The 22,059-nt window shown below is 39.2% G+C and overlaps 1 protein-coding gene across 2 annotated transcripts; it reads right to left on the bottom strand.

The window, feature by feature from the left end:
• Positions 1-3,793: 3,793 nt before the first annotated feature.
• Positions 3,794-21,480, bottom strand: LOC146491562 (calcitonin gene-related peptide type 1 receptor-like). Of its 2 annotated transcripts, none has more exons than XM_085150445.1 (13): positions 21,292-21,480; positions 16,186-16,261; positions 14,429-14,582; positions 14,066-14,176; positions 13,556-13,668; positions 13,368-13,459; positions 11,642-11,765; positions 11,396-11,549; positions 11,250-11,310; positions 11,101-11,161; positions 9,200-9,412; positions 9,073-9,114; positions 3,794-7,436 (listed from the first exon to the last, which is right to left on the bottom strand). In XM_085150445.1, exons 2-13 carry the CDS (start codon positions 16,252-16,254, stop codon positions 7,230-7,232), a joined length of 1,401 nt encoding a protein of 466 aa, XP_085006571.1. In that variant the 5' UTR covers positions 16,255-16,261; positions 21,292-21,480; the 3' UTR covers positions 3,794-7,229. The 2 variants fall into 2 exon arrangements, with proteins under 2 accessions (XP_085006571.1, XP_085006570.1); XM_085150444.1 differs by having other exon boundaries at positions 13,368-13,462; positions 21,292-21,478.
• Between the last annotated feature and the right edge of the window lie 579 nt (positions 21,481-22,059).

Genomic DNA, 22,059 nt, shown 5'->3' with positions numbered 1-22,059 from the left:
ACTGCAAAATGTGCATGGCATGATGCACAGTATGTTGCCCATCCAGGGTTTAGAGCTATATGCTCACCAGTGGTTGGTATCATCACATTTTCTGCACCAGTCAAACCACGCCAGAAGTAACAGAACACCTTCTTCCCAGATTTTTGAGCTCATTCAGACCTCTTCAGCATTCCTAACATACCGCCCACGATGCTAGTAAGGTAGATCTCACCGTGTCTTTGTTATCAGAGGGATTTTCCAATCATACACCACACTCATGACAAATGGGAAGCAGGGAGTTTCCTCTTTCAGGAGAGAAAAAATCCATTTGACTGACCCAGAAACTCAGATGATAAACTATTAACTTACTTCAACTGCATGACAGGCTTATTGGCATTTCTATTCACTTGTTTCAGTGTCTGTTAATTGTTTTTAGTGCAGTATATGATCACTTATATCATACAGAGCGTAATGCAGTATTATGAACTGAGCCATCAACCATTTAATGCAGTAATTCTGAACCCTTTGGCACATGGCACATCCCATTTCAGAAGCTCAGAAATGGTTTCTTAAAGTCATGTCTTTAATCAAAAGAAAAGAAATCCAGCTCAGAAGAGGTTGGGTGGCCATTCTTAAGGAAGGAAAACAATGAGAAAATGCTGAGGTATGACAATTATACAAACTGGACTGAAAATCAGTGACAACAGATCTGATGGACTGAAGAATCCACATTTGATTGAATTCTCATTCTAATATTTAACAATAATTACCGAGGAGGTCAGGAGAGAGTTACAACAGTAAAACATAGTGTGCTTTAAATATACCTTAAAACACAATGGCCGCTGTGGCATGGTTTGAGGCTGCATTTCAGTCAGTGATGTTGGAGATTTTGTCAAAACTGATGAATAATGAACACAGAAAAGTACCACCAGATTTTGATCCACCATCTGGAAAGCATCTGATTGGCAACAGCTTCATTTTCAGCATGACAATGACCCCAAACACACTGCCAATGCAGTAAAATCATACTTGCATATAAAAACACACAGTGGAGCACTATCAGTCATGGATTGGCCTCCCCAGAGCCCGGACCTCAACATTATTGAAGCAGTGTGGGATCATGTTGACAGAGAACAGAACAAAAGACAGAAACATCCAAAGAAGAGCTTTGAATGTCCTTCAAGAAGCCTGGAGAACTATTTCTGAAGACTACTTAAAGAAATTATCTATGTTTGCTAAGCCAGCTAGCTAGTATAATGTTATTTAAATAAAGACACATCTGGCTCCAAAAAACTCACACAGTGTTTTATCATCTAGTGGTCGCTTTTCCTTTTTTTTTTTTTTTTTTTTTTTTTTTTACCAAAGTGCTAAGAAAAGCTAGTGGATAAAGATGCAGTGTGATTAAAATGACTCTGAATTATTCATTATTAATAATTATTCGAATTATCATATGTTTACTCTCAGTAAGATTTAAAGACATGTTTCTTCTCACATTACAGAGCAAAGCCAGCATTGCATGGTTTACTGATAACTGAAGGTCCTAGTCGTACAGCAACTTAATTGGTAATTGCTTTGCCCAATGGTGCAGCGATGCAGAGATACAGTTATGATTAAACATTTACATCCACTCATCATGGGAATGAATGTCACGGTAATTTTAGACTTTTAATGATTTGAACTGCTGACCATAGAACGTTTTGGCTTGTCCATGAGGGCATCTGCAAATTTCAGTTGAGCTTGAAGGTGTCGACTTTGGAGCAGGGGCTACTTTCTTGGTCAGCACTCTCTCAGTCTATGATGATGTAAAATTTTCTTCATGTTTTCACTGAAGACAGTTCAGACTTGAGCCTTGGAGGTCCCTAGATTTTTCCTCTCACCTAAGGATGGAAACTTGGGTCTTCTCCCAGAATTGTCTAAACTGATGATCTTTGAATCTGCAGTTGTTTAGAAATGGCTCCATGAGACCTTCCCAACTTGTCAAATCTATAATTATCCTTTTTAGATCTTCACTGATTTACTTGGACTTTCTGATTGTTCTGAGTATTTATCAATACAATAAATGTTGTTAAAAAATCCTTCATAGAGAAACTACCAGTTGTAGTCACTAATGAGATGTTACCAGGCCTTAACCTTGTCAAGTAAGAAATAATCGTAGAATCTTCATTACCACCAAAGATTTAATTGAATGTCTATAATATGTCTATAAACTTCAGGCATCCAGTCTTGTTTTTTAAAGTCATTAAATGTGAATGCTGTACAGTCATTCTACTCTGAAAAAGGAACAGTTCAAAGAAATCATTAAAAACCCCAAATTAACATCACATTCACGCCCAAGATGAGTGGTTGTAAACTTGTCTACATCCCACACAGTCCAAGGCCTAATTTAAATCTCCACCTTAAGGCCTGAACTGTCACACACCTAATTGATGTCAGCTGTGTGTGAAGCAATAGTGCTTAACTGTGCTTGATGGTTTGAAATGCTGTGAACAGGAATGAGACCGCACTTTGTGTCAAATGCCTTGGCGTTACTTTGACGGTCTCAAAGCATGTTTCACACGATCATGGATTTGTGACGTTTACTTTGCTCAAGACCACCTAAGGACTACCTTCCCCATTTGAACATCAGCTAACAGTAACAGATGTTCTGCATTTTTATACCAGTCTATCCCTTAACCACAGGAAATTACTGCAGATCACTGCATCAGCTACACTGAATTAAATCTACTTGTGACGATGCCAATATGAGACAGATTTATGTGACAATTTCTGCCACATCTGCAGGATTGCCGCCAAACATGAGCGCACATGTGTCTCTGTTAAGTCACGTCCTGTGGAAATGGCCTTGACAAATTCACAGAACTGCTACTGACTGCTGGAAACCCGGGGACAAAAACATGCATTAAAGTTTCAGTGAAGGCATGAGGAAGTTAAAGCAGTAAACAAGTGTTAGTCATGAGGCTGAGGAAGTGCTTGCTACCAGCACACAAGAGCCGACGGATCAGGAGTTCAATGGCAATGTATTCTTAGAAACAGGAAGCCTGCAATGCATCCAGTGGCCTGATTCCCATTGAAGTAAATAGAGATGGGTGCAGCTTATCCAGTGGTGCTGTGATGGGTAAACAGGAAAAACAGATCTTTACTGATCTTGCGCTGATGTTTTTACATGTGCATTTCTTCAAGCTTAATTTGCACCTCTGACTTTATCTCAGTTTTAAAGGAAGCCCATGCTACCGAAAACCTCACAGGATATCACATCCTCTAATTTTGATCCAACTTATTAAACTTACTTAGCTCAATTATTGCAGAAATGTTTCTGCAGAAAATTATAAGGGAGGGGACGGTTCATGATTACCGTAATGATGCTCCAAGCACTGCTCAAAAACCCGCAGATAACAGGAGTCCTTTGTGGATTGAGGTCATGACTATGAAAGGCATGTGAGATCATAAAAAAAACCCCCAAAAAACACTGGTCGTGTACAGATGCTTTTCATCAATGTGCATTGTCCTTGCAAATGAATCTGTTTAGGAGGCAAAGTAACCGGTTAAGTGCTTTTACAGCTTCTCTCCTTTGAAATTAATAAAGTATGCACTGTAAGGACAGATATAGTCTTTTTCCTTTGGGACTTCCTAATGGTACCTGCTCACATACATTCTGGATGAGAAGCAGACAGTAACACACCCTGCTTTGTGTGGAAACAATATTCATTGCAGTGGGAAACACTTTCTGAAGTCAAGGAAATCCCACCCTTAAATAAATATGTGGGAAAGATGGTTAAGATGGTTAAAGATGGATAAAGATGGTCTTGCATCTCAGTTTAAATCAGCTTATTTTTATTTACAGCATTATTTCTCCAGTTTAAATGAGTGCTGTTAGGATTTATCCAGAAAAATGTTACAAAACAAATAAATCACAAAAAACTGAATGAAAAAAAGCCACAAAATACAAACTGTACAACAGCCCAAATTACTTAAGCTCTTCTCTCTGACACAAAACCAAAATTTTGGTCTTGTATTCATGTTTTACATCTGCTTTAAACTTTCAAAATATGTAACACTTACGTGAAACGATAAGACCAGCTTTCCAGTCAGGTTGTCAATACACTACATTCACATTCTAAAAACAGTGGATCTGAGGGTGTAAGGCCACAGTCGCACAGTTCTAAGAGACCAGTCTGCAACCATTTGGGAACCATGAGAAAAAAAATGTGTATTCCCCTACAGGGTGGTAAGTGGTTGGTGACAACTGGCAGTGCTGCATGAAAAACTCTCTATGCTTTAGTCCCTGGCGGATAGTTGCAATCACTTGTAGTGCATGTAAGATGCCAACTAGTCTGCAAACACTCAACAACTACTCTCCAAAACTGTGAAAAGTGCAGTGCTAAATGGAACCATGTGTCTTCTAAGTTGAAGCTGGTAATTCATAACTTTTACTTTGAAGGGGAATGTTCTCTATTTCCTGTTTGTGTTGCAATTTTTTCAGATTTTTACTAGCGCTCGACTAGTAGTTGATGAGTGTTCAGGTCAACGTCTTGCATTCAAACTATGCATGACTGTGGCATTATGCCAGCAGCCAAAATTGTGATAAGGTGTTTTTGGTGCAGCACCTAGCAACAACAAGCAACCTCCAGCAACTATTCTCCAATACACATTTTTCCCTAGCAACTGGAGTTTACAAGGGGGTCAGGAACTGGTCTCTTGGTCTGTGACTGAGACCTAATATAAAAACATTGCTCTGACTAATGTGACATCAAAGGCCTGTAAAATACATCATATATAGACTGCTGACATTGCAAAAAAAAATCTCTCTGCGTTCTGGATATTTTGTGACCACAAAGCAATACTGTCAAATTATGACCAGTATAGCGTGCTATGTTTGTAAGGAAACGTTCATGGTAATCACCTGGTCTAGTAGCGTAGTTTTTGTAACAACATGTTTTCTCACTCACGCAGAGATGAGAAGTAGCCATGGTTATGTAGCCATAACCACCAGGGCCAGAGGAATTTTAGCCGGTTAGCTTCATCAGGGAATCGAACACCTAGCACGGCTTTGTCAAAAATTAGCCATTAGGTTACCAGCTAACTTTAGCTAGCTATATTTCAGCTTGATATTTACTATTTACAAAGGAAACACAATCATGTATGTCAGTCTTCTCATTCTCACCAAAAAAGTACTTTGCAAATCCCAAACTACTAATTCAAGAAATAAAAGCTGAGAATCCAAGGATAAAATGTTATAATATAAGCCAGTGTCAAAGATTTCTTTAACAGCAAGGTGCAGTTTGTTCTTCTGAGACACAAAGCACTGTGTACTAGAGGATTCATTGTCACACAATATTTAAAAAATTACTTAGAATTGCTTTAGCAAAATTTAATTAATAAGTTGTAGAAGACACTGGTAGGAAAATTTGTTCCCTTTGGAAATTAAATTGCCCTAAACTACCCACTCCAGTGCAAATACTTCTAGAAAACTGCTGAGGGTCCTTATTTGTTAAATTCAGAACAAATGCCATTAAAAAAAATCTAGCATAAAATTAAAGAACAGCAAAGTTCTGTCTGTCCTCTCAAGCAACTCAAACAAAAACTCACCATGTAGACTGTAACAGCCGTTGTAACAGACTGTAACAGAGCTGTTTTCCCAAAGATTTCTCTGTGTTCACATTGCTCTAGAATTATCTGCTACATGGACACAACCACCTGTTGCAAGTGAAAAATATAGATTCCCCCACTGGTTAGAGAGTGATTACTGGAGGTTGCTGCCTGCTGCTAGGTGAAATCGATCACAAAGAGAGACCAAAACCCTCCTTATGATTGTTTTTGTCACGAGCAAATTGCCTGTAGTTTGCATTGTTGTTGCCAGATGGTTGCAAACTGGTCTCTAGCCTGGGGCCATCTGTCTCTACATTGCCATGCATCACATGTTTGGCAGTTAAGTAAAGCCTCAATAGGGCTGGAAATACGTTTTGCAACCAATTGCAACTCTTTTGCAAAAGAATTCAGGTTTAAAGCATTTTAAAATGATATTTTCCTTATATCAGACCTGCGAGCTATGCTGTCGACTTCTACATGACAGCCTCACACTTGTGATCCTAGACAAACCTACTGGCTTTCATTGTTGTTTCCCCCATGTTGTCCCATAAAGTTTCACGCCACCTTGCACCTGCACCGAAAACCTGCAGTGGAAAGGTGCTTCCTGTTTTTAAAGGCCAGAACCAGCAGCTCTACAGGACAGTTTTGTCTTTTAATCTCAGACATATACAGTTTCCCCCCATTTACTTGATTTAAATGACAGTAACAGTGAGAATGACAATAATTATCAGTGCATTGTGTGAAATAAGTGATCCAGAAGTTATGAGTTTATGTGACAATATTGCTATATACAACGAATGGTTTATAACTGAAACTAATGAAAACAACATTATGTTAAGTCCCTTACAACATGTCATTCATACACAATCAAATTTAAGTACAAACATATCAATCACGTCTCCAGCATTTTCGAATAAAACAACAGTGAGCCAAACCAGTATACTTATCTATTAAGTATTAACTTAATAGAGACTGGAGCTGTCGCCAAGCCAGGCAAAATTATTTTGTGGATCTCACTCAGAAAACAAGAACTACATAAATAGAAAATTTACCTCAAAGTTGAGTTCAGTCCTCGTCCCATGCCGCATATCTTTATTTGACAAACAGCTAAAGCATAATTGACATTTTGCAAAGCGAGCAGGTTATTTTTGAATGTGTCTTTTTATCCGTTTCTATTTTAGTTACGTTATTTTACATATACTTTACAGATGCCATTGATAATCACTACAAATAATATAAATAAAACTTCTTGCTCTTCATGCTCGCTATTCAGCTTAACAGCAAACAGCTGCGACACTGAGCTCCTCCATGAAACTTGAAGTGTCAGAAGGAGTGATGATAGAGGAAGCAGTATTTCACTTAGTTTACCGTCTATGTTTAAATTCCATCAAGCTCTTGAAAATGCCCAGAAAAGATATCCGCACAATACAAAAAAGAAATATTCTCTAGGTTATCTGCACAGTGCAGTACACTTTATTGTTGTTTGATGGCATTATCCTCATAGGATCTTAAGTCTTTGTTCTCACAGTCCTTCTAATGAAGTGAAATATGGGAGGGTGTCTTTTGGTTTAGTTTTTTGCTTTGAAAATGGAAAAAATACCTGTGTTAGTTCTCAAAATACCTTGTGAGGAGAGCAAAACAGTAAGTCATGAACCTGAAGAGCTTCACACAAAAGGGCTGTCCGATCGGAATATGTCTGAGTAGCTCTTGCCGTTCATGTGCTCAGTGTGACTCTCGATGCTGTAGCATCGGTGGACTTCGGTCAGCGACGACGCCACGTAGGAGGCCGAGCGGAAGATGTCAGCGTTGGCGAAAGTACCAGCAAACTGCATCCGCTGTTGATTCCAGTATCTCCGGAGAATGCTCTGAACCTGCAACAGGAGGAACAAAGACGATGAGAAAAAAATGCTGGTGTTTGGACTTATCTCCAAGGGTGGTCCTAGCCTGTTTGGTGCCCTGGGCGAACACTCCCTTTGTGCTCTATTTGGAAGCAAATAGAGCACAAGTCATGCAGTCGGGGTCAGAAATTCACTTCCACTCATCATGGGCATGACTGTCATGGCAATGATGTGCTTTTAATGATTTCATTGAACTGTTCTTTTTCCAGGGTAGAATGATCGCACAGCATACATATTTCATAACTTTAAAAAAAAACAAGAACAGGATAGACAAATTTGAATTTATTTTTGGAATTTCAAGAACTAGAAACTACTGAAACACGCCTGTAACGCCTGTTTTACATGGACTGAGCTGTCCTAGAAAGATGTCGCTGTTCCAAAATCGACACCTTTAAGCTAGACTGAAATTTACAGCTGCTCACATTGACGAGCAAAAAAGCTTCATGGTTGGATTAAAAGATTGAGCTGTTTGGCCACAGTAACAAGAGGTACGTTTGGAGGAGTAATTGTGAGGCTTTCAAAGCTAAGAACACTGTACCAGCTGTCAAGCATAGTGGTGGTAGCATCATGCTCTGGGGCTGTTTTGTTGCCAGTGTTGCAAAAACGTTCTGCACAAAATGGTTGGAATAATGAACGAGGAGTACTACCTCCAAATTAATCAACTTCACCTCAAATCAAAAGCTAGGCAGTTAAAACTTAGACACAGTTGGGTGGGTCCAACAGGACAATGATCGCAAACACACATTAAAACTGGTTTTGGAATAATTAAAGCAGGCTAACATCAAGTTTCTGGAATGAGTCAGAATGTACATTTTGACACTGTGTGGTCAGAGAAAACTGTACACTCAAACCTTTTTTTCCAAAGTCATTAAATGTGTATACTGTACAGTCACAAAGTCTTTAAAGAAATCCTCAACCACAACTTTCATGCCCAGCATGAGTCGATGTGTTTGAGCATAGCGGCACATTTTAACTCCAATCACTCGATTCATTATAACATGAGAACCTTTTTTTATTTTTGTGATTTTGACTCTGTATATAACAACAGTGGTTCTTAAATCAAACAATCAAGAGGTGATTAAAGTGCAGACTTTCAACTTTAATTCAAGTTTACAAACATTTCTACATTAACTGTTGAGGAATTACAACAATTTTTATACACAGTCGCCAATTTTCATTTAAGTTGAACAAACTAAGGTAATTTTATATGTAAAGGAATTGTTTAAAGACTTGGATGTAATCAAATCTATAACTCATGGACCTCACTAAGTGCCGCATTTCATCCCTCAATATGTTTTGCTTGGCTTTAGGTCAGCTAACTTATCATCTGAATAATATCCAGTTTCTTTAAGACTCCTGCTACTCCTATCAGCAGTCACGTCATCAATAAACCAGTCTCCCTAATGATAGTGTCCTTCAGAGCAGAATTTTCTTGGACCTCTTAGTGGGAATTCCAGGGAAAAGCTACTAGCAAATGGAAATCTGCCCCATAACTTTCATCTGCTTAACTTGTCATGAAGTAAGTTTGAAGTTACAGAGAAACAGCAATTAATTATTTTTTATGGAAGAATCGGCAACTGTTCATTTATTAATTTGCTCAATTACTCACCTCCCCGTTGAAGAAGCAGAATATTGTCGAAACCAAGAGACCCTGAATAAAAAAAAGAAAGTTTATTACGTAAAATATGTGCTAATATTAACATTATAATGCCTCTTTCTCCAATGCATGGACTGACCTGGTAGTGCATCAGGATGTTCATGATGTAGTGATAGATCTCAGAGTGGCCATCAGGTTTATATGGGAGTAGGACAAACTGGATACCGAGAAGAGGGATGAGAATGAGGGTGGCTCTCACAGCCCTCATGTAGAGGCTGGATTCGGCCTGGTGTGTCACTCGCAGCTTGGTGATGAGAACCCGAACGATGTTCAGCAGGAAGAAAAGGTTCACCTGGAGTCAAAGTAGGCACACACAACTTTTTATTGAAATATCAGACGCAGATTAAAAGGACAGGATAGTTCTTATCAAGTCAACACCGAAAGAAAACCTGTGGCAGACCTTCAGAAAGCCTGCTCATAAAGCAAAATACATAGCATACAAGATATAAGGACAATAGGTGGTTCTAGAGTTTTATAAATTAGTGTATATAGTGAAGTACACCATCTTAATTCCTTATGACAGCTTCCACAATTTTACCTCTTTAACAGATGTGTGTTGTTTTTGCCTCCAAGTCCATACTTTCTTCTTAATACAGCTTGAATTATTTTGTGCATTGTATATCATCAGTGCAATGTTTACATCAAGTAAACTGAAATTTTTCAAGGTTTGTTGGTCATAATTTACTTTAGCATATAAAGTGGTATTGTTTGCTTTCAATGCAATTGGTATGGAAGTACTGGGAATCAATGAACTGGTTCTTGTGAAGTGCTTTTCTACTCCACATAAGTACTCAAATATTGGAAATGCGTCATTCACCCATTTACCTCTTTTCATATGCTGCGTTCTATATAACATTAACACTTGCAAGCAACTTGGAGCTAGCATCTTGTCCAAGAATATAACCTGTCATTTAGTAAGTGATCTACTGCAGCGGTCTCCAACCTTTTTTGCGCCATGGACTGGTTTATGCCCGACAATATTTTCATGGACCGGCCTTTAAGGTGTCGCGGATAAATACAACAAAATAAAACTAGTAGCATTTTTTTAGTACCAAAAAAAAAAGAAAATTTATTCATAACACACGTGAAAAGACCAAGGACAACCGAGTAAACGATAAAAACGATAACAAAATAACACTGAAAACCGATAAAAACCCTGAAAACTATACATTTCACACCTGAGCCTCAACTCTCGTGGCTCAGTACCAAACGACTCACGGACTGGTCCGAGGCCCGGGGGTTGGGGACCAAAATATACTGAGATGATCTGAGATTTTTTATTCTGCAGTCATCAAAAAATGTGTGCACTGTGGTCATAAAGGGATGGACATGGTCAGCAGCAATACTTATTTGGTGCTTAGGGGCCCAAATGTGCCAAGAAAATATCTTGAATATCATTACACCACCATCAGCAGCCTGACACATTTATGTAAGGTGATCCTATAAGGATGGATTGTAGACTTGGTTTCCTGTTCTTAACTGACAGGACAGACTGGTGTGGTCTTCTGCTGCTATTAAGATGCTCTCCTGCATACCTTGGTTGTAACAAGTGGTTATTAGAGTTATTTTCCCCTTCCTGTCAGTTCAAAGCAGTCTGACCATTCTTCTCTGACCTTTGACATCAACAAAGTATTTTCACCCAGAGAACTGCTGCTAACGGGACATTTTCTCTTTTTCAGACCATCATGGTTCTTTGGGAAAATCCCAGCAGATCAGCAGCTGCTAAAATACTCAGACAAGCCTGACTGGCACCTAACAAACACGTGAAATGTGAAAAGTCACTTAAATCACCTTTCTTCCCAATTTTGCTGCTGAGTTTGAACTTCAGCAGGTTGTCTTGATCGTGCCTTCATGCTTAAAAGAAGTGAGTTTTTAAAAGTCAGGAAAATGAACTCTGTCCACCTAACAGAACTTCTTGTTATCTTTCTTGTTGTGTGTTGATATACAAAAGTAAATCTGGATTCAGAGTTTAGTACTCACCACCAATGCAGCACAGATGGGTCCATGGATAATGTAAAGCAAGGAAGTGTTTATGTTGCACCTGTGAGGGAACAGATCAGATCATTATATCCAGATGGGATGGGAACACGTGATATCTGTTGAAATGATGTGTGAATCCAAAGACTCACTTGTCACTGTAGTAAAAGTTACGCGCTATTGAGTATATCACTGCCGGCATGATTGGAAAGCCTGTGAAATCAATAATGTTGTGTGACATTTGTGTTTGATAGCCAGGAAGTATGCACGCATAAGTATTCACATGTCTTTAACTTACCCCAACCCAGCAGATAATACCAAAGGAGATGCTGTTCTTCTGCAAACACAGCCACAACTATCAGAGTATGCAGGTAGATGCCCTCACAAAGCATCCAGAAGTAGTTACAGCTCATCAGGTACATATGGATGAACTCCATCAGTGTGCAGCTTATCTGAAGGAAAACAAAACGTGTTTTTACATAACTTAAATAAATGGAGCCTGGGTTACTATCCAATATAAAAGGTGGAAAAGCAGGTCACTCACAGAGTCAGCATATTTGTGTCCTTTCTTCGCTAACATTGTGAGCACAATAACGGTCGCAATTGAGTTAAGCATGAAGGAGAGAAAGAGGTTTTTGTGGAGAGTTATCCTTTGGCAGCTCAGACTCCTGATGGTTATTAGAAAAGAAGACACATTAGATTTTTACTTTTGAATCACAGATTTGTCCATAAAGTCACAACAAGCACCACTGAGACACCGACCCCATCTCCCCAGTCAAAACAGGTCCAGGCATCATGCCAAAAACTGCATCAGAAATGGACGGATGTTCATGCATAGATGTATATTGTTGCAATAAGGAATGCATTTTGTAATTAATTATTATTATTATTACTTAGGGATTTCTTTCTAACAATTTTGGGCACTTTCAAATGTCAGCTTGATAGCCTTTAAACAGCTGTTAACTGCTGAGAATGTGCAAGATCTAAATCTAGTTTCTCCTGCATTGAAAGTTAGTAATAACAAACTAATAATGTTATCTACTACTTGGGTTTCTAAATGGCCCTGATGAGATAGGAAAATTAAATGTATTAAAGCTACAAAGAAGAAAAACAATCTATGGCAATTTAAATTGTGGAGATTTAAGGGAATAAAAAGCAGAATTTAGAAAATTTAATGGGACATGAAACACTGGGATTGAAAAAACTTTTTAGTAATTAACCATTTCTTTAATTTAAGTCCTAAGACTTTTCAACACATTTATGCAGTTAACATAAATTTACAATGAAACTTGGTCTCATTTGTTGTATGTGACTTGTCTCCATTGACTCCTTGCTTTCTGTTGTCAGCATTGCAAGCCTCTGCTACTTATTACAAAACAATTGAGAGTGAAAATGAAGAGAAGATGGGTACACTGTCATCATAAAGGGATAGACATTGTCAGCAACAATACTCAGGAAGGCTGTGGTGTTTAAAAGATGCTCAGTTGTTACTAAGGGGCCCAAAGTATGGAAAGAAAATACCCCCACACCATGACACCACCACAAGCCTGAACTGCTGATATTAGGAAGGATGGAAGAAAGCACCGATATGCTTTCCTGTGGTTTTCATCATTCTGACCCCACCATGTTAATGTCAAAGCAGGACTCATCAGACCAGGCAACATCTTTCTTTTTCTTCTTTTATTGTCCAATTTTGGTGAATTGTAGCCTCAACCTCGTGTTCTTAGTTGACAGGAGTGGCTTAGAACTGCTGCTGTAAATAATCTGTCTCAAGGCTGAGGTGTTTTTCTGCATACCTTGGTTACGACAAGTGGTTATTTGAGTTATTGTTGCTTTCTTATCAGCTTTAAGCACTAAAGCCATTCTTCTCTCAAGACATCATCACCCAGAGAACTGAAACAGACCCCCCACCCCCCCCCCCCCCCCCCCCCCCCGATCACTCTATGTAAACTCTAGAGATTGCTGTGTGGCAAAAAGCTGAGCATTTTCTGAAATACTCAGTCCCACCTGTCTGGCACCAACAACCATATCACATTCAAGTTACTTAAATGAGCGATCCTCAGTTTTCACTTCAGCAGGCACGTCTACACGCCTAAATGGATTGAGTTGCTGCCACGTGATTTGTTGCCAAGATATTTGCTTTGCATTTGAGTTTTGTACCTAATAAAGTGGGTGTACAAAATCTTAACTAATCACAGTAAGAGCAATACAAAAGATAAAATATAAAATAATATACTATAAAATATAAACAAGAACAGTGCCAGGCTTACTTAAAATGGAAAAAAATTCCTAGTGAAATCAGCAAAGACAGCAGCGAAAGTCCATGACCGATCATAACCAAGTAGAAGTGAGTCATTGTTGCCTGCTACAAAACACAATAAATACAGGTTTGCATTAATTATTCACTATCGACTTCCATTGTGCTTTACTGATATTATTGTACTTTGTTCACTCTTACCTCTCCGTGATGTGTGAAGTTGGCTTTGCAGTTTGTGTAGTTGGTCCACGTCCTGTTGCTCTCTGGATGCCGTGCCCACTCTCCAGTCTCTGTGCAAACTTTTTGAGCCATCACTGTGAGCAGATTTCAAAATAAATCGTCATTTTATTATGTTGATACTTTGGGACTGTTGAGTTTAAACAGAAGGTGGACAGCAGAGGGGGAGAGTGCCATCAAGCTAAAGGAGGAGTCCAGGCTTGGTAACCCTGTGGGACTTCAGAAGCAGCTGACAGGTACCGACAGGCCAAGCAGGATGTAGCCCAGGCAGCAGCCGAAGCTTTAATTCAAACTGCACTAAACTGCATAAAAGTTCGAATCATTTATTGATTGACTGATCGATACCGTTCTAGGCTATGTTTATAGTGATTTTACAGCTCTCAGTTTAACAACTCTAATGACATAAAGGAAAAATAATGTGAACGCTCAAGGTTAATGATGTTATGTGAAATCACAGAGGGCACAGAGATTTACCATGTGTATCAAAATCATCAAAGTAGTCTGGGCAGTTCTGCTCTTTGACGCCAGCTTTAGTTTCATCCCAGCACAGCCAGCCGTCCCATGTCATGTTACACATCGGCTCCGCTAACAGAGGCAGAAGACAGACCGGCAAAATCACGTTAAAGAAGAAAGGCATAAAAGTTCAGTTCTGCTTTTCCTTTCATTTTAATTATTTTACAGTCATATTAACAGATTTTAGTACTGTAATACAAAACACACAATTCTTTAGGTACATATACAGATTATACTTGCAGCATTTACTGCATTTATGCAGAACTTTTACATGCCATTGAGTATTTTTATGGTGTGATACTGTGCATGTCTACCACTGCTCACCAGTCGTTTTTGTTTTGTGCTGCGACTCTGTTATCCTCTGGAAACATCTGTACTGGGCCATGGTGATTTTGGACAGTCTCAACAGATCTCCGTGGTTCACTGAATGATTTGCTGGTTCCTTGTGAACGTCTTTGGCTGTTGCCTCCACCAGCATCTGGAAACACAAAATTTGCAAATGTCAAAAATGTGTAATTCAACCATTCGAGCCGGTGTTGCTCAACTCATCTCATCCTGTTTACCTCTCATACGGAGAACCCATTCCATATAGCACCTTTCATGCTATACTCAAAGCAAAATAATTGACTTTATATACATAATTTAGCCATCTACTCATCTGTTATCCCATGTGTTTAGCTTGGAAGTTATACTCTTACAGTAAAAAGCTTTAGTTGCCAGACAAAGTTTCTCACATTGGACTCTATTTGGCTGTAAAACAAGCTCATATCATGACCCCTCCACCACTGTGCTGACAGCTGGTATGAGGTTTTTGGCTTTGTGCATTATGGCCAATCATCGCCACTGGTCTCATCTGTTCAAAGGGCACTGTTCCAGAAGTTTGGTGGTTTGTTCCGGTGCAGCTTTACAAGCCTAAGCTGAGCTGTTGTGTTAGTTTTAGAGAGAAGACACTTTCTTCTGGTAACCCTTCCAAACAAACCACACTTGGTCATTCTTTTTCTAATTTTAGTGTCTTGAACTTTAACATTTAACGTGCTAACTGTGGCTCAGTTTGTGGTAAATAAATACTGACACGATGTAAATTTGTCATGTTTTGTGGTTGTATTTACCTGCTGAGCACCAGAATATTTTTATTATGCCCTGAGAGGAAACCCTAGAACCAAAAGAGACTCTGCTTTCTTTTTACTGTGGCTGTGCTCTGACTTGATCTACTACAAGTTCTGTAACTTTAAGGAACTCCTTAAATCGTATGTTCCTGCCAGAGCATTAAGATCATCTACTCAGTTACTCTTGGTGCAGCCTAGATCTCGGCTGAAGTCTAGACGTGACCGGGCGTTTGCCCTGGCTGCACGAGAGTTGTGGAATAACCTTCCGATTGTGATCCGGGCGTCCAATTCCATCCAATCTTTTAAATCACGGTTAAAAACCTATTTGTTTAATCTCGCCTTTCTTGCTTGTTAATGCTCGCACCTGACTCTTAGACTTACTCTATTTTTCCTTATACATATTTTTTTATGGCTTGTGCTTTTATTATGTTTTTATTTTGATATGCATTTTATATTACCCCTGTGTATTAGTGGCATTGACCTGTGAGTATATTTGATACTTTGCTAAGGCCTTATAATACTCGTGTTACTTCTCTGTCTCTTATGTTAAGCACTTTGGTATACCGCTGGTCTTTAAATGTGCTCTATAAATAAAGATTGTTGTTGTTGTTGTTTAGGGAAGCAACAGTCAACCAAAAGAGCCAAACTTAGCCAATAAAAAAGAGCTTACTGTATTGTGACAGAGAGTTGTTTGTTAGAAACAAAGAGTTTGCAAGTTTATTTTAAATAGCTGAGATTATTTTTCAAATGCAAATTCAGCACTCTGTGATACATCTGGGAACATTTATCTGACATTAAAATAAAGGAAAATGCTCTAAAGATATATCATTTATTCCAGCAGGGCCAACTTATCATTTTCTTTACTAAAAAAAAACTTAAAACATAAACTCATGGTGTGACAGTTAATGCTCAACTCATAAATATCTACCAGACTGTTGTCCCTGATATCAGTAGTAAAGGAAAACATTTAAGTACCTTGTTGAGGGAACACAGGACCAGGAGTAGCACGATGTAGCTCAGATCCATGTGCGCTCTGATCTTCATATGTTTCCTAAAGAAAAGTCACAAGAGTTGCAGCTGAGGAAAGAAATTTCTCCAAAATATGCACACAACATATTACAGGTGCTGGTCGCATACAGATTAAAAGCATAGCCTTTGGACACGCGCCATTAGACTGGACATGGACTGGATATTTTTATACTTCGTTAGATGTTATTTTTATTAGTGTTGGAGGAACAGGTAAAAATGTCACCACTATCCCGAATAGTTTTCTCCCAAAGGCCCGATAATAACAACAACACTTCCTGAGCTTCAGCAGCTGCTGGGCTGATCCAGCACACAATGTGCTGACAGGAGCTGGAAACAAACTCAACGTTCACGTGCTCTGTACTGCCAGGACCATAAAATAACACATTTAGCATTCAAATTTGGTATTTTCTTCTTATTATTTTTACTATTAAATTTGTAATTTTGGCTTCTAATTATCTTTCAAAGCCAATATCAGGTCCCTCATTCTTTGAAACTGAGAGGGAAATGCTTGTAGCTTCATGTTTTTAACTTGTAATGAGCAGGCCTCTCCTTTTTTGGATGTTGAGGTTACAGATTTGACCTGTTGCTTCCTCCGTTCTCCCTTCCTTCCTTCCTGCATGCTTATTAAGCACCGTGAGCAGGTTTAATCAAAGTTTAGCCAGAAGACATCACCATGTCAAATACTTGTACAGTTGGTGTGGCAGAAGCTCTTGAACCTAGTGTGGTTCGTACATTAAAAAAACATGTATCCTTCAGTCAACAAGAAGCTCAGTTTTTCCTGACACATGTAGTGCTGTGCAAACGTCCGGAGCCACCCTCATTTCTTTCTATTTTGCTCCCAAGGAGCCAGAAATACATTTCTGGGGGCACAGTGGTTGCTTTTTCACCCATTTTCAGAAGAATGCTTTTTTTGTTTGTTAAGTTACTTCACAATCATTCAAGCACAAAAAAGTCTCCTAACTCAAGGGATGAACCAGTGTTGTGGCTGCACATAACACATAACTCAGCAAAGAATCCGTTTTAAATTGTATTTTTAGGCACTTTGTTGTTAGCAGCCTGTCACAAAAACACATAATTTGTTCACATAGCTTTAGTTGAATCTATAAAAAATGCTAAAGATAACACAGTTTGACATAACATTGTATTTTTGCAAGAACAAGGTGATTCTCAAAAAGCTGTTACTTCAAAATTTCAGCATATCTCAGCATATTGTGCAGTGTGTCAGAGGAGATTGGACAAGTGGAGGACAAAAGAAGTGGCAGGTCTAAAGAAAAAAACTATCTACAGCAGATGACCAGGATCTGAAAGTCATGTCATTTCACATACAGTAACAGGAAAAAACCCAAAGCCCTGCATTTCAGCCAATGGTGTTGGAGATCTTGTCAAAATTAATGAATTATGAACACAGAAAAGTACCATCGTGCAAAACCATCTTGAAAGCATCTGATTGGCAGCAGCTTCATTTTTAGCATGACAATTATCCCAAACACACTGCCAATGCAATAAAATCATACTTGTATAGAAAAACACACAGTGGAGCACTATCAGTCATGGATTGGCCTCCTCAAAACCCGGACCCCACATTACCGGAGCAGTGTGGGATCATGTTGACAGAGAACAGAACAAAAGGCAGAAACATCCAAAGAAGACCTTTGAATGCTTTGAATTATACAAACTCTGTTTTTGCCTTACACACTGTAATTACACGTTTGTTACAATAAATCCCTCCACCCATTTCCCATTTTCCTAGAAAAATATAAAGAAACGGGGATTGGCTCATGACTTCTGCACAGGACTATAGCATAGAAGAAGCTAACATCAAAGCAGCTGCTACTTAGAGATATTTTAATTTAGCTACAACAACAACTTTTCTTATGTTTGCAAGACTTTTTTTTTTTAATTCACTTTTTACCTCACTACAAACTGTGGTTGAACATATGTATAAGAATATATTTAGTATTAAAAAAAATTAATAATGCAATAAAAACTGAAATATTAAATGCAACAGTAAATACATCAAGGGGAGAGAACGGTTAATAAATAGAGAAGCAAATTAAAAAATAAATATTAAATTTATGTCACATAAATTAATGCCTATAGCCTACAGCTTAAGTAAAAGTAACTTACTATGGCAATTTTGATCCTCATGCAGGCCTTAAAGGGCCAGAAAACTGCACCCTAACAGAAAAGATTTTAAATCCTCTTAAATGTCTCTTGCAGATGCTAATAGATGAAGATTCACATTTGTAACTAAACTAAATAACAGGGTTAAACCTGCTTTGGCAGGAAAAAGTCCAACGTTGAGCTGGGTAGTCTAAAACCAAAGTCTGTGTCTTCGGTGACAAAGGCGTTGCACAATAACTTTAAAACTGTTGATTACATTAAAGCATTTGCACCACTTCATAAACTGTCATAATGAGTCTACCTTTCATATCTACAGTTTAATGCAGCACCAGAAAGTCTCTCTCGACATCAAACTCTTTCTGACTTTCTCCTCTCAGTATGTGAGTGTCATACAAGCCATCTATAATCTTGCAGCACAAATGTAATTAATTTCCACCTCCTCTGGCTGCTAATTCAGGAAATCTTTGTCACTTTAACAGATTAATATCTTCTTGAACACACCCAAAAAAAAGGGAAAACACTACATGCCGAATGATTTCCTGCTGCTATGCAAAAAAGACATCCAATATCTATTCGTGCAGTCACTCCCTTGGTGTATAATCCATTTGTGTGAGAACTCAGAGATTTAACCACTTCTACATTAAAAATGCCCTTCACTAAAAACACCGTCCTGTCCTGGAAATCTGTGTTTTTCCCACTCATGACGGCCACTGTTGCAGCTTTTTGTTAGGTGTTACAGAAAGCATATACAGTCACCCTCCACTTTATTAGGTACACCTGTACATTTCATTGGCAGTAGCTCAACATATTTAGGTGTCCAGACCTGATCATGACAACCTGCTCAAGTTCAAATTGAGCAACAAAACTTGGAAGAAAACAATTTTGAATGCCTCGTGGTTGTTGGTGGTCTGTGTATTTCAGAAACTGCTTATCTGCTGGGATTTTCCTAGACAACCATCGCTAGGGTTTACAGAGAGTGGTCTGAAGAGGAGAAAATATGCAATGAGCAGCAGTTGTCTGAGTGAAAATGCCTTCAGAGGAGAATGACAATCCTGCATAACTTGTTGCCAGTGTAGGGACTAACGTGTTATTAAGTAACGTGTTACAGTAACTACGTTATTATTGTGGTAACGAGCACGGTTATTATGCCAAAATCAGGAACGCTTTAATCGTTACTGGGATTTAGATAGGGTCGTTATTCGTTACTTCGTGTGGTGGCTATCGCGGAGCTTCCACAGATTCAGTAACATTAGCAAGTGGTGGAGGCCAGCAGGTGGATGAGGGAAAGGGGAGGCAGGAGGAGCAGAGACCCGAGGCGGCCGCCGGTCCGAGTGTCAGGTGAATGGAACTTCAGCTGAGAAGTTATGACCTGCAGTCTATCTGGGTCAGATATAAACCAAGTTTAGTTGGAGTTTATTTTCGTTATGCTGACTTTTTCGTACTGGGCACCAACATGACGGAGTTTCTATACAGCTGGGTGGGTGCTATGATGTTACCGATGTTGAACTTTAATTTTCTTCATAAGGTTAATTATTAGAGTTGCCAACTGTCCCGTAAAAAACAGAATCGTCTCGTATTCAGAGAAAATATTACACGTTTCGTATTGAGGTGAAGAGGAACGCAGTTTGTCCCGGACTTCAGCTACAATGAAAAAGACACAAAGCTGGAGTTATTCTGTGTCTTTGCTGCACAGCTGTCTCTTCTCCTCTCTTTCCCTAGTAACTAGTTACTTTGAAAGTAACGACTAACTTGGGGGGGCTGTAGCTCAGGTGGCAGAGCAGGTCAGCCACTAATCAGAAGGTCGGTGGTTCGATCCCAGGCTGCCTCCTGGCTCCATGCCAAATATCCTTGGGCAAGATACTAACCCCATGTTTGCCTACTGGTGGTGGTCAGAGGGCCCGGTGGCACCTGTGTCCGGCAGCCTCGCCTCTGTCAGTGCGCCCCAGGGCAGCTGGGGCTACAATGTAGCTTGCCATCGCCAGTGTGTGAATGTGTGTGTGAATGGGTGAATGACTGACTGAATGTAGTGTAAAGCGCTTTGGGGTCCTTAAGGACTAGAAAAGCGCTGCTGGTGCCCAGCAGGCCATTTACCATTTACTTGAAGTAACTGAATGGATTCGATAGAAGTAACTAGTAATGTAACTAAGTTACTAATTTAAAGTAACTTACCCAACACTGCTTGTTGAAACCAAGGTATGCAGAAAAGCATCTCACTAGCAGCAGAAGACCATGTTGGGTGTAACTCCTGTCAGCTAAGAACAGGAAACGCGGCTACAATTCAAATTTACCCCAAGTGGAAAATAGAAGATCGAAAAATGTTTTTTTCTCTGATAACCACATGGATCCATGCTGCCTCGTATCAACAGTCAGGCTGCTGGTCTTATGGTGTGGGGGATCGCTTTTTGGCACACTTTGGCCCCCTCAGCACCAGTTGAGCATCATTTAAACACCACAGCCTGCCTGAGTTTTGTTGCTGACCATGTCCATCCATTTATGACCACAGTGTACCCATGCTTGACATGCTATGAAGTCAATATGGCCCCAAATCTCTGAGGAATGTTTACAGCATCTTGTTGAATCTGTGCTAGTAAGAAGACAGGTCTGAAGAGAAAAAGTCCAGCCTGGTACTAGCACATGTACCTAATAAAGTGGCTAATAAGTGATTTTACTGCATCACTTTGGTAAGTCGGTAAATATGTTGTGGACTCATGTCACCTCATAAGCTCCCACCAACATTTTAAACAGTTCAAATTGGACTTTGTTTGGGTTTTTTTCAGCTTGTCTTTCAATTCTTCCACATCATTCACACATTTTAATTTCTTTCTGTGCTCGTGCCTGATATGACAACAACGTAACATTAAGCAATGAACATTTTGACCCGTTTTCAGCATCTTGACCAGAGTGCAAGTACAAGTTCCAAGAGCTTACCTTCACACAAAAGAAGAAACAAAACTCAGAGTTGCCAGAGTCAGGAGTAATCCTTCAGTCTGAGAGTTTGCCTTTGCTGATAAATGAAAACAATGAAACAACCCTGATCCCCCTTTTTTGTTTCCAGGGGCAGTTCTCCACTGCTTGTTTCACACCGGAGACACAGGCGACACTGAGCTGGGCTGTCCTGATAAAAACGGACTGACTGGGGCTGCTGATGACATCACACGCTTGTCTGCTGTGACGAGACATCCCAGGAGAGCAACGATGAGCATTACAACACAGCTAGATATTAATCATATAGATGAAGGATGTGAGGATGTAAGTGCTGTGACTGAACAACGGATTTATTACTACCTTTAGCTTTACTGCATAGAGAGTTTTATAGTCTTAAGAAATGACTGCAAATGTATAACACTCATCAGCGACCTTATGATGAGTGGAAGCAGGATGAAAAACAATAAAATGACGCAATATATTATAAATCACTGTGCATTTGGACCTTTTTTATTTATTTATTTAACTGCAGAAACCGAACCAACGAGCATGAAGGTTTTCAATTCCTTAACAAAGGCGACCTCTGCTGGGAAAAAATAATAAATAGATAGAGCCGGTGTTGTGCCAAAAAGTGATTGTCTGCCAAAAAGTGATTTCCGGTATTTGCCAAAAACTGATTGCTCGTATTTAAACTGCTATAAGTAACTTGTTGGGCTATAATATGTGAAACATATGTTAAATGCATCCCTCATGGATGACATAAAGTCATAT

This window comes from Neolamprologus multifasciatus, chromosome 23 (assembly GCF_963576455.1).
Source record: "Neolamprologus multifasciatus chromosome 23, fNeoMul1.2, whole genome shotgun sequence".
In the NCBI taxonomy this organism is placed as follows: domain Eukaryota; kingdom Metazoa; phylum Chordata; class Actinopteri; order Cichliformes; family Cichlidae; genus Neolamprologus; species Neolamprologus multifasciatus.
The sequence above is the reverse complement of the archived record's forward strand: the minus strand, read 5'-3'. Positions and strand labels throughout refer to the sequence as shown.